Source organism: Neofelis nebulosa, chromosome 1 (genome assembly GCF_028018385.1).
Source record: "Neofelis nebulosa isolate mNeoNeb1 chromosome 1, mNeoNeb1.pri, whole genome shotgun sequence".
In the NCBI taxonomy this organism is placed as follows: Eukaryota; Metazoa; Chordata; class Mammalia; order Carnivora; family Felidae; genus Neofelis; species Neofelis nebulosa.
The window spans coordinates 231,733,896-231,748,386 of record NC_080782.1 but is presented as its reverse complement, the minus strand read 5'-3'; the positions used below and the strand labels follow the sequence as shown (position 1 = coordinate 231,748,386).

The 14,491-nt window shown below is 42.0% G+C and overlaps 1 protein-coding gene across 6 annotated transcripts in view; it reads right to left on the bottom strand.

The window, feature by feature from the left end:
* STARD13 (StAR related lipid transfer domain containing 13) overlaps nucleotides 1-14,491 on the bottom strand; it is a 185,296-nt gene that overhangs the window by 76,641 nt on the left and 94,164 nt on the right. The window contains exon 1 of one of the 6 annotated variants that reach the window (XM_058687781.1): nucleotides 7,086-7,252. The exons of the other annotated variants lie outside the window; for them this stretch is intronic. Coding sequence (XP_058543764.1) covers nucleotides 7,086-7,149 — 64 coding nt within the window. The 5' untranslated portion in view covers nucleotides 7,150-7,252. Of the gene's footprint in view, nucleotides 1-7,085; nucleotides 7,253-14,491 lie in introns of those variants that run through there. 6 annotated transcript variants of the gene reach the window in all.

Genomic DNA, 14,491 nt, shown 5'->3' with positions numbered 1-14,491 from the left:
TACAGGAGCTGTAATGCAGCATCTTGCTAAACAGCATTACGGGAGCCGTAATATGGCCTGAAGTATTAGAAGCAAGATTCAAATCCTAGCTTTACTTCGGATTACCTTCGTGGCCTTGTGATAGGTTAACTTCAGCATGCCTCAGTCTCCGTATCTGTAACAGAGTACCTACTTCAGAGCATTGTTGTGGGGATTAAGTGAGTTGTTAGCTGTATGTGCTACGAGTACAGTTGAAGGTGCACGTGCCTGCAATAGAAAATAGTGGTTCCAATGGTTTCTGATTCTCTCCACTCAGCTCTTTTTCATTTGGCTTTCAGAAGTAGGAGGCATTCATCCTGCTGATTTATTCGGCAGACATCTACGGGTTGCCCAGGGTTTGAAAAGCTTGCGATTAGGCACTGCGGGAGGATGCCTGGCTGTGGGGAGTGGGGTCCTGTTCTGCAGGTCTCTAAGTCAAGCAGAGGAGACAAAGACACACCCAGGAGTCATGAATCCCAAGAAAGCAAAACAGGATAAAGTCGTACAGGACTCAGAGCCAGAGGGGACATTTTGGGTAAAGTGACCAGGTCAGACTGAGCAGGTGAGATGAGATGTGAGGCAGCAGATGGTTGGCTAACCGGTTCTGCCCATGGCCATCCCTCTCTGCCCACCGACTACTTTTGAGGCTGGGGTTCCTGTGAATGGCCGTCTTTCTGGAATAGAGCTTATGTTGCTTCATCAGCGCCTGCAGGAGGGCTTTGGAGCTAAATGCCGCCGCCCCGTCCCCTACATCCAGATCCTTCTTATGACAGGAATCTAATAGGCAATTCGTTTTTTTACATTCTGTGGAAGATTGTGTTATACTTTTTCTGTTAAATTACGCTGTATCGCAGGTAGCCGTGCTTCACACGATACAATGCTGTTTAACAAGATGTAATGAGAATCATAAATGAAATGTGACACTTTGAAAATGGAACTGAGGGCCTCCACAGGCTGTTACTTTTAGGATATGAACACCAGGCTGGGGGAGACAGTCTGGTGATTATAGTTTACGATGTGCTTACCAGTTAATAAGTAAAATATTAGCAATCGCTTGATAATGTGAGGATCTCAAGGGCAAAGATGTGTTTAAACATACCAAACACATCAGAACCTTGGGAAAGAAATCTGTATCAGATGTGTAGGCTTCATTAAGGAAATGCCTTCAGAAGATTATTTTTCCATGTTATGAGAAAAAAAAAAACTGAACAAATAAGTAAATTCTTAGCAAGGGATATGGGCTTCCTGTGGAATAATGACTGGGAAAAGTTGAGGGTTAAAGTGGATCCCAAGGCCATTGACCTCAAGAGGTCAAGAGTCTCCCAGATAGGCTCCCTATCAAGGTCACTCCCACTATTAAAAACATCCAAGGTGTGTGTGTATTCAGGGATTTACTTTGTGAGGAGGCAATCAGGAAAATCATTGAAATACTATTAAAATACTTCAAATCATTTACATTTAAAAGCAAAGAGACGTTTGGTTCTTATGCTTAAATGATCATATTAACATCTCATGGCTGCTCAAATTATACTCAATGCTGAACACAAAATTTAGAAAGCAGTCTTCTTTGAATCTTTTGTTTTTTTCCAAAATAAGGAACAATTAGTACATATTCACACACACATACCCACACATACATACAGCTGACCCTTGAATGACGCCAGAGTTAGGGGAATGGACACCCGCACATTTGAAAGTTTTGACTGTTCAAAAAGTTCACTAATTGTGTATAGTTGACCGGGTGCCTTACCAGTAATGTAAACAGTTGATTAACACCTATTTTGTAGGCTGTATGTACTCCATACTGTAATCTTACAATAAAGCAAGCTAGGAAAAAGAAAATGTTATTAAGAAAATCATAAGGGAGATACATATATAGTACTGTTCTGTATTTATTTAAAAAATCTGCAAGTAAGTGGATCTGCGCAGTTCAAGCTCATGTAATTCAAGGGTCAACTGTGTGTGTGTGTGTGTGTGTGTGTGTGTGTGTGTGTGTGTGTGTGTTTAAATTGGGATGAAGTTTGTCTTGTCTAGATTAATACATTAAGTAGGAATTCTTAACCTAGGTTTTTAGATAGAACTGAAAGGCATGGAAATCCCTTGTATATAAGTAGTATTAGGAAGATGCTTTATTTGTTGAGACTACATAGCTCTCATTAAGTTCTCTGATTCACTTATTGTACCACTAAGGTGCTCACATTTAGCCCAAAAAGAAAACTTTATGCACCAGGTTTAAAAGAGGGCCAAATTTTTCCTGCTTTCATCCCTTTAGGCAATCAATTTTTGATTTTGGAACTTAAGAGAAATAAATGGTCTCTCTCTCTCTCTCTCTCTCTCTCTCACACACACACACACACACACACACACACAACATGCACACAAATATATATACAGGTGCACATACATTCTGTAAATATGTCATAGATAAAACTACAAGTATCCTTCAATAAATATGTACATTCTTCTATCCTCTGAAACTATGACATTGTAGGTACACATCACCAGGTTGGAAAGCAGGTTGCATCTATACATGTTCAGTTCTTAGCCCAGAGCCTTGCAAATGAATGTTGGCTGAAACAGTGAATGGCTATATGAAGAGGAAAGTATTTATAGCTTTAAACATTTATAAGCCAATAAACACCTACAGTATTTTTTAGATTTTCAGGGCCCTCCAAACTCACCAGGCTATTGTAAACATGGGAACATAGATTATGGAAGTAGCTTGCAAACTGAAAACCCTATATGAAGATAAGGTAACATTATTTTTCCAGCTGTGATTCTACCTCTGGGATACAAGTCCCCAGACACCCTTTGGCTGCAGTGTCTCTGCAGCTTTCAACAGTGCCTGTGTTTTCTGAAAGGCGAGGCCACTTGACGTTGTCCCAGCCCGGACAGGAAGAGCTGTTTCTGCTGGCTCCCATCCCCTTTCCCTCTATATGGAATCCTTGGGAATCCCAAGGGCACAGATGACTGCGAGATTTGGTCTTGAAAAATTAACAGTGAGAAAAAAAGATTTTCCTGTATTCCCACAAAAGGAATTACCCTCCCTTTTAAGATCATGAAACCAGACTGGGACATATTCATACTCGAGAATAATCAGACTAAACCACAGAAAATAAATATCATAGGACTTTTAAGTGTTTTGACCACTATCTTTAGTAAGAAATACACTCCTTAGAGTTGTTAACATGCACATACTTGCACATGTGAACACACACACAGCAACTGAAACAAAGTTTCACAAAATAATAGTTACACTGTATATATATATATATATATATATATATATATATATATATATATGTATATATGTATATGTATGTATATATGCAATGCCACCTGACATTTCTTTTTTTGGTTTGTTCTCCTCTGTTAAAAATTGTTGGGTATACCCACTAACTGACTTCATGATCCCTCTATTTAAAGAACACTGTTGTGGATGACACTCTGGTTAAATAAATGAATGAACTGAACACAGTTCTAAGAATCTGACACCCAGAGTTCTTCTTAGACTCCTCCCTCTCCTACATCCCCAATATTTCCACAACTCAGTCCCAAGCCCCGTTGAATTTCTGTCTGAAACCTATTTCTGAAACCCCTGTGCCCACGTGCATTCCCTCTGCTTTGGTTTAGAGGGATCTGGCAACTTCAGTTCTTGCCTTCCATGCCTCTCTACAGTGTAAGCCCGGTTGCTCCCCTTGAGACTCCTTCATGCCTCCTTGTCACCTGCAGAATGGAGTAGCAGCCCAGCCTCCTGGCCACAGTGCCCTGCCTCACCTGGCCTCTGCCTACTTCCAGGGGCTGATGGCCCACGTTAGGTCCAGTTGTATGTTAAGTGCCTGGGGCCCGCCAGTCCCGAGGTGTGGGTTCATGTCCCATGCTGTGCTTGGGCTGTTTCCTCCCTTTGTCATCACATTCTTCCTACTTGGTCCTCCTGACTTACTTTCATTTGTCTTCTATCAACATTCAGCTAAGACCTCACCTCCCAAGTCCCAGGTGAGCCTGGTCTTCTCAGGACTTTCATACATCTCTTTTAATTCTTACAAGATTAGCCTAAACTGTTCTTGCTACATGTCTGTCTCCCCATGGGACCACAAGCTCTTCAGGGGCAGAGGTTGCCTGATTCATTTTTGGCATCTCTAGAGTCTGGCAGAGCACCTGGAACCCAGTGTGTGCTCAGTGCGTGCTGAGCTGCAGAGAAGCAAGAGTGATGATTCTGCCCCAAGTATCCCTTGGGCGGCCATCTTTCGCCGACATTGCTCGGCGTTAATCCTGAACCAGAATGGTCTGCTGCTCCTTGCATTTATTCCTGGACCTCTGGATTAGTGCTAGTCAAACGTCGTTGATGAAGGTACCTTTGCCCCCTGAAAACGCTCTCCTGCTTTCCTCTTCCTTTCCCAGTTTGACTGAAGGAGGCTGAGGGGCACATGTTGGGTTTCCGTAGCTTTCTGTTCCACTCCGTTTGAGAAGTCTGCTGCTACTACAGCTGGGGCAGAAGGTGGGCTGGGAGCCAGCCCTAGTCTTAATCAATAACAAATCAATGACGTGAAATCTCACGTAGCTTAGAGGCCTTCCTATGAGGATTTGGAATAGTGCTGGAAAGTCAGATTTGGTCCAAGTCACTTCAAATCTGGAAGGCTCTGGGAGGAGGAGGGTAGTTCTGGTGATGAGCAAAAAGGGTTTGGTCTCTTCATGAACAGATCCGAGGCCTAGTTCAGTCTGGACCACCCAAGATTTCCCTGGATATGCCCCAGAGGAAACTCAACTTCCTGAGGCGATCCCAATCACACCTCCAAAGGAGTTATCCAGCTAGTCCTGAATGTACATGCCCCTGGGGAAAGTGTGTACGTTTTTAATTAGGGTAGACTAATGCCTCTCTTGAGGCGTCCCCACACTCAGCTATGATGACTTCGGTTCTCGAGAGCAGAGGGAAAATGTGTGATGTAGTAGGGTGACTTCTTTTGGGCACTAGATTTAGTTGGGTCTGCTACAAGACCCTCCCTTCTCTCCTTTCTTGAAGGTATAGCTCATTGGGCACCTCCTCCAAGAAGACTTCCCTGAACATTTCTAACACTTATGGTCTCCACCATTCATGATTTCTGGCCATCTCGAGTTGTTATTTGACCTGTCATATGTTACCATGACTTCCATCTATTTATAGACTTACAGTCTGAGCAGAGTGAATTTGTAAACAGTAGGGGCTCAATACAGGTTTGTGATGGTTGTGGCTGTTACAGCTACTGTTAATAGTTAACATAAAAACAAGCCTGTATGCAGGCATGGCTGATGACGACCGATGATGGTGACTCATAGACCTCCTTCCTTTCTAGAGATAGGAAAGCAGAGCTGGGGGAAAGCAATGAATTTCTTTAATGGATACGGTGAAGGCAGGAACAGATAAGGGAAAGGACACAGCAAGCTGAGACCAAAAACTTTTCCGAAAGGTAGTGTGGCACTTGCCAGCAGCATGGACTACGGGCTTACTGCCGGGGTCCCTGAGCAAACTGTGTTTCGTCGTGAAGTCTCAGTTTCTCATCTGCAAAATGTGCATAACGTCACATAACTCTTCAGAGCAGCTGCAAGGACGTTAACAGGAACTGCACAAGGAGCAAGGCCATTTAGTTCACTGTTGCAATCTAGTCCCTGGCACAGGGCTTTGGATTTCACTTGGTGTTTACATTTGCTGAATAAAATGAACTATGTGAATCAACAAGGAGCAGGCGCTTAAAAATTGGAGCTATTGTTATTGACTAAAATGAGTACTGTTCACGTTTTCTCCACTGATGCACTCAAATGGCAGAAGAAAATAAACAGATGCCCCCAAAGAATTTATTTGACATTTACACCCATAGAAGGGAAGAATATAACATGCCCACACTTGTTTTAAAACAATAAAACCAGGGGTGCCCAGATGGCTCAGTCGCTTAAGTGTCCGACTTCGGCTCAGGTCATGATCTCATGGTTCGTGAGTTCGAGCCCCGCATTGGACTCTGTGCTGACGGCTCAGAGGCCTGGAGCCTGCTTCAGATTCTGTGTTTCCCTCTCTCTCTCTGCCCCTCCTTCACTCGTACTCTGTCTGTCTCTCTCTCTTAAAAATAAATAAACGTTAAAAAAATAAAAATAAAAATAAATCAATAAATAAAACAATAAAACCTTCCTTCACATCTTAAGAAACTTGATGCTCCAAGAAGATGTACCATTCTATAGTTTCTTATCCTGCCAGGTTGAAGAGGCTCAGATGTACACTTAAAAAATAAATCTCATTTTTAGAGAGGGGATTTATTATTACTTTTTAATAACAGTCTCCCTGAACACTAGAAAACGTGAGGTTCAGGCAAATTCCAACTCCATTCAAGCCAAGTGACGTGAATTGGACCCAGGGTCCGATGGGACGCACGGAGGGACAGCACAGGCAGTCGAGGGCTGACCGTTGGCTAGGTTTAAGATCACAGGACGGAGGCAGAGTCTCTCTCTGGTCAGCAACATGAAAGGGCTGGCTGAGAAACAAACGCCTTCTTCAATATATTTCCATAAAACAGCAAGAGATCTTCTGTTCTGACGGCAACTTGTGCATTTTATTCAGGAGCGCACCCAACATCCTGCAGAGGTAACCTCGGAGATGGAACCCAGATTTCATCACTCTCTAAAAATCCGTCACGGTTCTCAGATGCCTCCAAAGTAAAATCCAAACTTCTGGGGACGGCATACAAGTCTTGAGCTCAGCGTAGGTCCCAGGCACGTCCTTCTGTGTCTCAGCTGGCCACAGTGCCCCGGACACCAGGGGAACTAAACAACTCGTGGTTCCCTCACACGGCCACCTCCCACCGCTCCAGTCTGCTGTTCCCTGTAGGTACTTTTCCTAGGTCTAGAATGACTTTCTCCCACTTCATCCAATTAGCTAATTCTTCCTTCCCCCTCTGTTTCCCCCTCTGTAATTGCCAGCTCCACTTTTACCTCCTCTGCGAAGTCCTTCCTGTGAAGATCACCCTCTCCTGCCACACGGTAAGTAAGTAAGGTTCGCCCGTCACTCCTTTGCACCCACCGTGTACTTCTGACCCAGCACTTACCCGGCAATGGAATTTTCGGTTTACTCTGCTTTCCTGTCTCCCTCCACAGGCATTGTCTTTGCATATCCTGCACCAACCAACGGGCTTGATTAACGTTTGCGTGGCAAACTGAGGAAGCTTCCAGTACAGAGGCTCGAAGAAATGTAGAGCAAGGAGTAAAAAAGAGTCCTCTCGAATGCTTCCGGCCACTGACAGTGGAGAAGAACCTCACTGCTCCCCAGTGACCTGTGAAGCATCAGCAAAGATTCCAAACCTCCACACTTCCTTTTGCTCATTGTTTTCATTTCATTCACATTAAAAAGGAACACCATGGATTTGCATCACAGCCTCAAAATAAAGTCATAGGGAGAAAGGATTCCGTTTGGAACAGAAAGAACCACATACTTTCTAATAAACCAAACCCCTAAATAGAACTGAAATGGGAGGTGGGGTATGTTCCTCTCATTCCCCACCTTATCAACAGGGTCTCTTAGCACACAGAACTCTCGACTCATAGGGAAATAGCTCAGGAGTCACATTATAATGCCAATGGTCGATCTTCGGTTTGAAATTTCCAAATCTTTTCTTACATGCCCTTTAAGATGATAAATACAGTTTGAAACACTCTGCAGTTGACTACAGACAGCAAAGATGATGTTTCCGAAGGACTTCCTCCTTCTTGGGCCAGAGTACCTTCATAGCACCGTGCAGATGCTAACTCCAAGTTCAGAGCCTCCTTCAAATTTTACTCCTGTCTTCTCTGTCAAGCGAGGTTTCTATTTACACTCCAAACAGTGTATTATTTAGACATTCCATAACCTCACTTACTTCCCAACACAACAATGTTGGTATCATCAAATGTAGAGTATTTGAAATTAATGATCCCCAAACAGAAAAAAAGATCCATACATCATCTATCTTCAGTTTCTCACATCCTAGGTTAAAAATTCTCCTTGGCATAATGGTTTCTATCAGCAAAACCGAGACCGCACTAAATTCCTGATAAATTCTTCCGGGAACCTCCTCTATGGAACTCCCCTCCAGGGATTTACAACCATTCTCCATAGGCTTTATATTGATAACTCCGTTCCCGATCATGCTGTGAAAATAGATGGGGAACAATTCACAGTAGTGCTTTGAGATGCTTGTCTGGGAAAGTGGGGGTGTACCACTCTTGCTGATGTCATTGTCATTTCTCAAATTCCAGCCCTGGCCACCCTCCCATCTGGGCTACTTTTTTAATCTGGAATTCTCTCTCCCAGCCTTCCCTCACTACCCACTCACCTGACCTCTGGGGGAACCATGAGTCACTTCCTGTTCTTTAAACTTGTGGCTAAACTTCCTCTTCTGTAAGAGGCTTGAATTGGGGGTGTGACGAGAGGCACTGGGAGGCAGAAGGCTGCCTGGAAGGCAGGCAGAAAGGAGAGAAGAGTACCATTCCGTCCATATTAGAGAGTGAGTTGTTGAAGACTGCTAGCTCCTGATTTTCCAGGAGGTAATTATTGCCATCACAGTATTAACCTGACTTGTACAATTATCTGAGTTTGATTTACCTCCTGATTCACTCTTCACCTTTCCACTGCCTACCTGCAACTTCAGAAAGAATGGTGGGTGAAACATGTAAGAGGCAAATTTATCAATCTTATATTTATGAAAAATCTGGGCAAATCTGGGACCTAATTAAAATAAGCGGTTGGATGGGCATCTATTTTATTGAGACTGGCAGCTTTATTTGCCATTAAAATTAATACACTGGATATAGTACATAAGTCTTCGCTTCCCAGGTCAGTTTTTAATAAGAGGATATTTTTACTGTGGTAGTTTTTAAATTAAGGATTTTTAAAATAATATTGTGGCAGAGACAAGCAAAGTTGATATTTCCCAAACCTGTGGGTGGACTCTGATCACCAGCCTCGCTGGCAGCCAGGCCCCGGGAAGAAGTTCTGTGCAAAGGTACGCGAGTGAATCTGCCATGTGATTTACCGCCCCTTCTCCTTCTTTATCCACGAGGGGTTGCGCCAATGCCCAGGTGACCCAGGACCTCAGATGCTGCGTGTTGAGGTCGGGGAGATCAGCCAGCCTAGATCTGGAGCAGATCTTATTCCAGAGTGAATGGGAAACAGACTTTTAGTTGGCTGACATCATAACGCTTTGGGGACAGGGACTTCTGCCTTACTTGATGTTGAATCCCCAATGGCCGCCTTACCTGGAGAAGAGTAGGTATATAGCCAATGTTTACGGAATAATGAATGTTGTGTGGGTTTAAGGGTGTGCAATGAAAAATCAAAGTGCACACAGAGAGTTAATTTGAAAAAATCGTCCGAGGATGCTCTGCTACTACTACTCCTACACACACACACACACACACACACACACACACACACACACACAACTTCCCTCTAAATATTACCTAAAACTCTTGATTTTTATGTTCATTTTCGTTTCATGGAAATCATCCAACTTTCAATACACACTACACTAAGATACAAACTGTTTCTTTTGAAAAAGACGCAATTCTGGTCCCCTTCACCCCTGCCCCTACCTTTGCAAATAAAGCCGATCTTAGTTGACTGAACATGTTTGTTACACTGCTCATCAGTTTTAGAGAATCAAATATGTTTCAAAACCACTTTGGGGTTATCCAGACTTTAAAGGCAGATGCCCTGCAGGGATACTAACTGGTGGGTGGGTTTCTTTGCTCTGTCTTCTCTTGCCCCTTCAGACTACCTTGTGAAAATGACAAAGGGTAGGACACTTTGCTTTAACAACAGGACCCACAGATCCCTTATACGTTTGTATTTATTTTCAGGCTAAAGGTGATTTCTAGGCTAAAGACTATGAAGTGGCATTTGATATTTCCTTTTTAAACTAATTGTGACTAGATACTGGAACTATATGTTTAGTATCTGTTGGGATAAATTAATAATAATACTACAACTTGTATTTACGCTTCTTTTTGTCATTTAAAAAATGTTTCATTTCCTTTCTTTCTGTTGCCTAAAAAGTAACATGAGGGATAGCTTGAAATAAAATCATAGGAAAGAGTTACAAACCAACATTAAAAAAAAATCCTTTTGTATATTTGCAAGAGGTGATAGCAGGCACATGTATAATTTGTCTGAAATCTCCAAGTGGCTGTGTCTTCTAACACTAGTATTAAATGACTAGTTATAAGAAAGAAGCAATGGAGGGAGTGAGAATGAAAGGAAAGAAGGAGGAAAGGAGGGAGGGAAGGAGGGAAGGAAGGAGGGAAGGAAGGAAGGAAGGAAGGAAGGAAGGAAGGAAGGGAGGAAGGAAAGAGGGAAGGAAGGAAGGAAGGGAAGAAGAGAGGGAGGGGGAAGGGAGGAAGGAAGGGCGAAGGGAATGAAGAAGGACTCTAACAATATGTCATCCTTTCAGACTACCTAAACAAATATGTGGCTGGCACCTATAGAGTTAGTCCGGCACCAGTACTCCAGGACACTTGTATTTGGTCATCTGGCTACTGCGTATGAACATCCTTCTAACAAAGAAAGAACTTGTTGCTTACCTTTCCTGCTCTATATTGGCACCTTCACGGACAGTGCCCAGTTTATAGCTATTTCTCAAATCAGAAACTTTGACACATTTCTCAATTTCACCTTTCTAAATACATTCATCTCGCTTAGCTTGGTCACTCTTCCCATCTACAAGATGGTTCTCTGAACCCTTTGCTCCCTGTCTTTGTCCTGTCCTGGGTATTCCGGATTTCTAGCAGGAGATCAATGAAAGTCACTAGTGGAAATGTACCACCTGAAGTCTCACCTTACTTTCAACTTGAATCTACTTTCAATCATTTTAACTACCACTGCACAAATGATGATCCCAAACCCAACTCTAGATTTATGTTATTCTAAAGTTTAGCTTCCTAACTCCCTCTGGGTGAAAAACAACCTTCTCGCTGTACTAGGTACCACGTGATCATCTAGTGAGTTCATATTAACTGATGAATAAATATTTGGCTAAAGTTCATTATGGTTAATGAATGTCTATTTGGGCTTTATTTTACCCTGAACCTGGCTTATTTCAAAAATATCTTAAGGATTTACTGAGATAGGCATGAAAGCAAAACTTTAAATGTTTTTAAGCCTGTGGCTCTTAACACCACCACGACAGAACAAAAATAAAAGGGCATACAGTTGGAAGCCTGTAGCCATTTCTCAATGTGCCCAATATAAATCACACAGTCTTTTAAAAAAATCCAAGAATTCAAAATAAACAAACAAAAAAAGCAGGGTTACTCCAAGGCATTTTTTTGTCCTAGAATATTTTTATTTTACCCCTCAGACTCCTCTCCCAAAATGTCCCAATGCTCATTTGAATACAGTCTTTAACGGGAAACAGCACATGACCTTCCAAACAGGCAGAAAATGATTTGCTAATACCATGGGAGTGGGTGATCGGCTTTTGGCAGAACAAGATGGCTTCACTGCCTTAGTACTGAAATTAGCAGGAATAACAAAACAATTTCTCCTCACACACAATGGCTAGCGTCATACCTAAAACCCCCTGGCTTCTAAAATGAAAAAGAAAGAAGAGGAAATTGAACTTTGTACAGTTACCTCTGTGCATCTGTCAGGAACACAGAGAAAAGACTGTGAACTAGTAAAGTTTCAACGCTAAGAAACTCACATTTCCAAAGAGACTGTGGAATTTTGTAAACGGTTTAAAAGGTATATTTACTTTAATAAGTTATGACATAAACAGGTACTAAAGTGAAATCACTACATTAAAAAAAAAAAAAAAAAACTGTCCACACAATTTTCAGCTTTTTAAGCGTACTTTTCTTGGGGAAGTTTGATGATTGGCCACTGTGGGTTATTAGATAGCAAGCGAAGTAATTTCTGAATGCTTTTAATTTAACGAAACTATTTGGTCATAGTCCATCTGTTGCTGTTACCAAAAGGTTTACTTTTTTTGGGGGGGAGCATATATATTAGAAATATATTAGAAATTATGAGTTGGGGGACACATAGCTGGCTCAGTTGTGACAGCATGAGACTCTTGATCTCAGGGTTGTGAATTCAAGGTCCACGTTGGGTGTACAAATTACTTAAAAATAAGATATTAAAAAAAAGAAATTAGGGGGGTGGAAAGAGAGGCTGCAGAAGGCAGAGGCTTTTACAGAACAATCTGTTTCTCTGAAGGAGAGTTAAGGGATGCCTGGTGAAACCACCAAAGTGCCTAGCTAGCTGTGTGACCTTGAACAACACTTTAACCTTCCTGATCCCAGGCTTCTTGGTAAGATGAGTAAAATGAGGTCTCTTTTAGAGTCTTTTAATGCTCTAAAATCCTGTGATCTGAAAAGATAAAATGTTATGTTGACAGTATCTGAAATCAGTGAGAGCAATGCCATATTGGAACAACGTCACAGGACTTCAGAGGAGATAAACCGTACCTATGTTCTGGCTACATGACTGTAGACAAGAGCCACACCCATGCTAACCGAATCCAAGAATCCCATATGAACGCTGTAGGAGAGTTAAGGTCAGTCCTACACTTTGTTGCTAGGAAAGCATTGTTGATGAGCTCTAATCCAAATGGTTTATATGATTTCATATTGTGGTCTCTGACATAGCAAGAGAAGCATCCTGAGAAACCACAGTCTCAGCTGCTGAGTCTTTGTCTCGCACATTATCCCCAACTCGGTCCTTTGCTTGATTTTATTCTTAAATATAACATTTCTGATCGCTTTCTGTTTTGTAATCTAATTCCAATAAGGACAAGAAGACAGACAGGATTCTGGCTGGAGGGAGAGGAATAAAAGGGCATTTTTTTAAAGGCAGCCAGTTATTCTAAGACAGTTATTAAAATGTCTGGGTAAATGACCTCATACTGCACTCAGCCTGCAAATCAGCCAGGCAATCTGGCCCTTGGTGCATATGGCTTTGGACTGCTTTCTGTGAAATCAAGTTACAGGAATCTGTGAACAGGAGTCCTTTTTTTCAGCAGTTCCTACAGCACCTGACAGTGTCAGGCACATGGTGGCATGGTAAAATTTGCTGACAATTTCCTAAACAGCTCTCATGGAAAAGGCCAGAAAATAAATTCTACACCATGTGAAAGCTTTAGGCATTTTATAGTTTGACTAGAGATAAACATTTGCTATAATGGGAATGGGAATATTTACTAAACAGGGAATAAACTACTTAAAGGCTAAAACAGTATATTGGTAAATTTGCTTCCATTATTCTTTAACTTGTAAATCATAATCATGTATACTTGTTTTCCTGGAAATAAATATTATCACTAGAATACTGCAGGGTTGTTCTTTTTTTTTTTTTTTTTTTTTTTGAAGTGTATTCAGGAATGTTCTCCCTGATTTAAATTGTATAAGGAAGGCTTATAGGGCCCAAAAAGTCCATTTGATTCTTGTTTTAACTGTCTCATATGCCATTCGGGTATTTTGCTAAAAAGTATCTGCACGGTTATTGTTAATATCATGTGCTAGGCATGATGCTAAATATGTTACGCATTTATATACGACTCATTGAATCCTCATAACAACCTCTAAAAAAGTATTACCATCCCCATTTTATGGAGGAAGAAACCAAGGCTCAGGGAGATTAAATAAAGTGCCAAGTTCATACAACAGTGATGCCATATGTGATACCAAAGGCTTCTGCTCCATTTCTAGTCCTTACTTATAACCATATGGGAATACATAGAAAAGAAAAAACAAAAAACAAAAAACCCAGCAAAGCGTTTCACATCCTTCTGAAAGAAGACTGGGTATAAATTATAAATAAAAAAACAACTAAAGGAAAAAAACTCACTTACATAATTTCCCCATTTGTTTATTCAGACCTTAGTCAGCCATTAAATGTATATGTCACCTCACCAGACAATGTGAGGAATAGACAAGAGGTCAACTAAAAGGCAGTGCTTAAACTGTGATGAAAATGAGGAGAAAGGTGAATCATCAAGCAATATTTTCCTAAATATTTTCCAATATTTCTTGACTCCTTGTGGAAGGTTCTAAGTGGAAATTCTAGGTTCCTGGCAAGGGGAAGTCGCTAATAGCTATGGAAGAGGAGGGGAGCAGCAAAATGAGGACAGCATAGTAACAGCGTTGTTGTGGGACATAATCCAGACAAAACACAGTACCAAGCCCTTCTCCCTATGATCGCACACGCTACTGACCCTCTGAGATAGACATTATGATCGCCACTCGAGATGAGCAGGAGGAAAGTGCACACAACCAGAGACAATGTCGGCATTCAGACCCAGATCCTTCTGAGCCTGAGCCTTCCACCCTTCCGGGACACCACGCCCCTCCAAGTCGTCCCACTGCAGGGTATCCTCTGCCACTGCCCAAAGCTTGCAGTGGGAAAACAAGGAAACCAAGAAGGGGACCCTAACGTGGGGGGCGGGGGAGACCACGGGCACAGATCAGTAAAATGAATGGG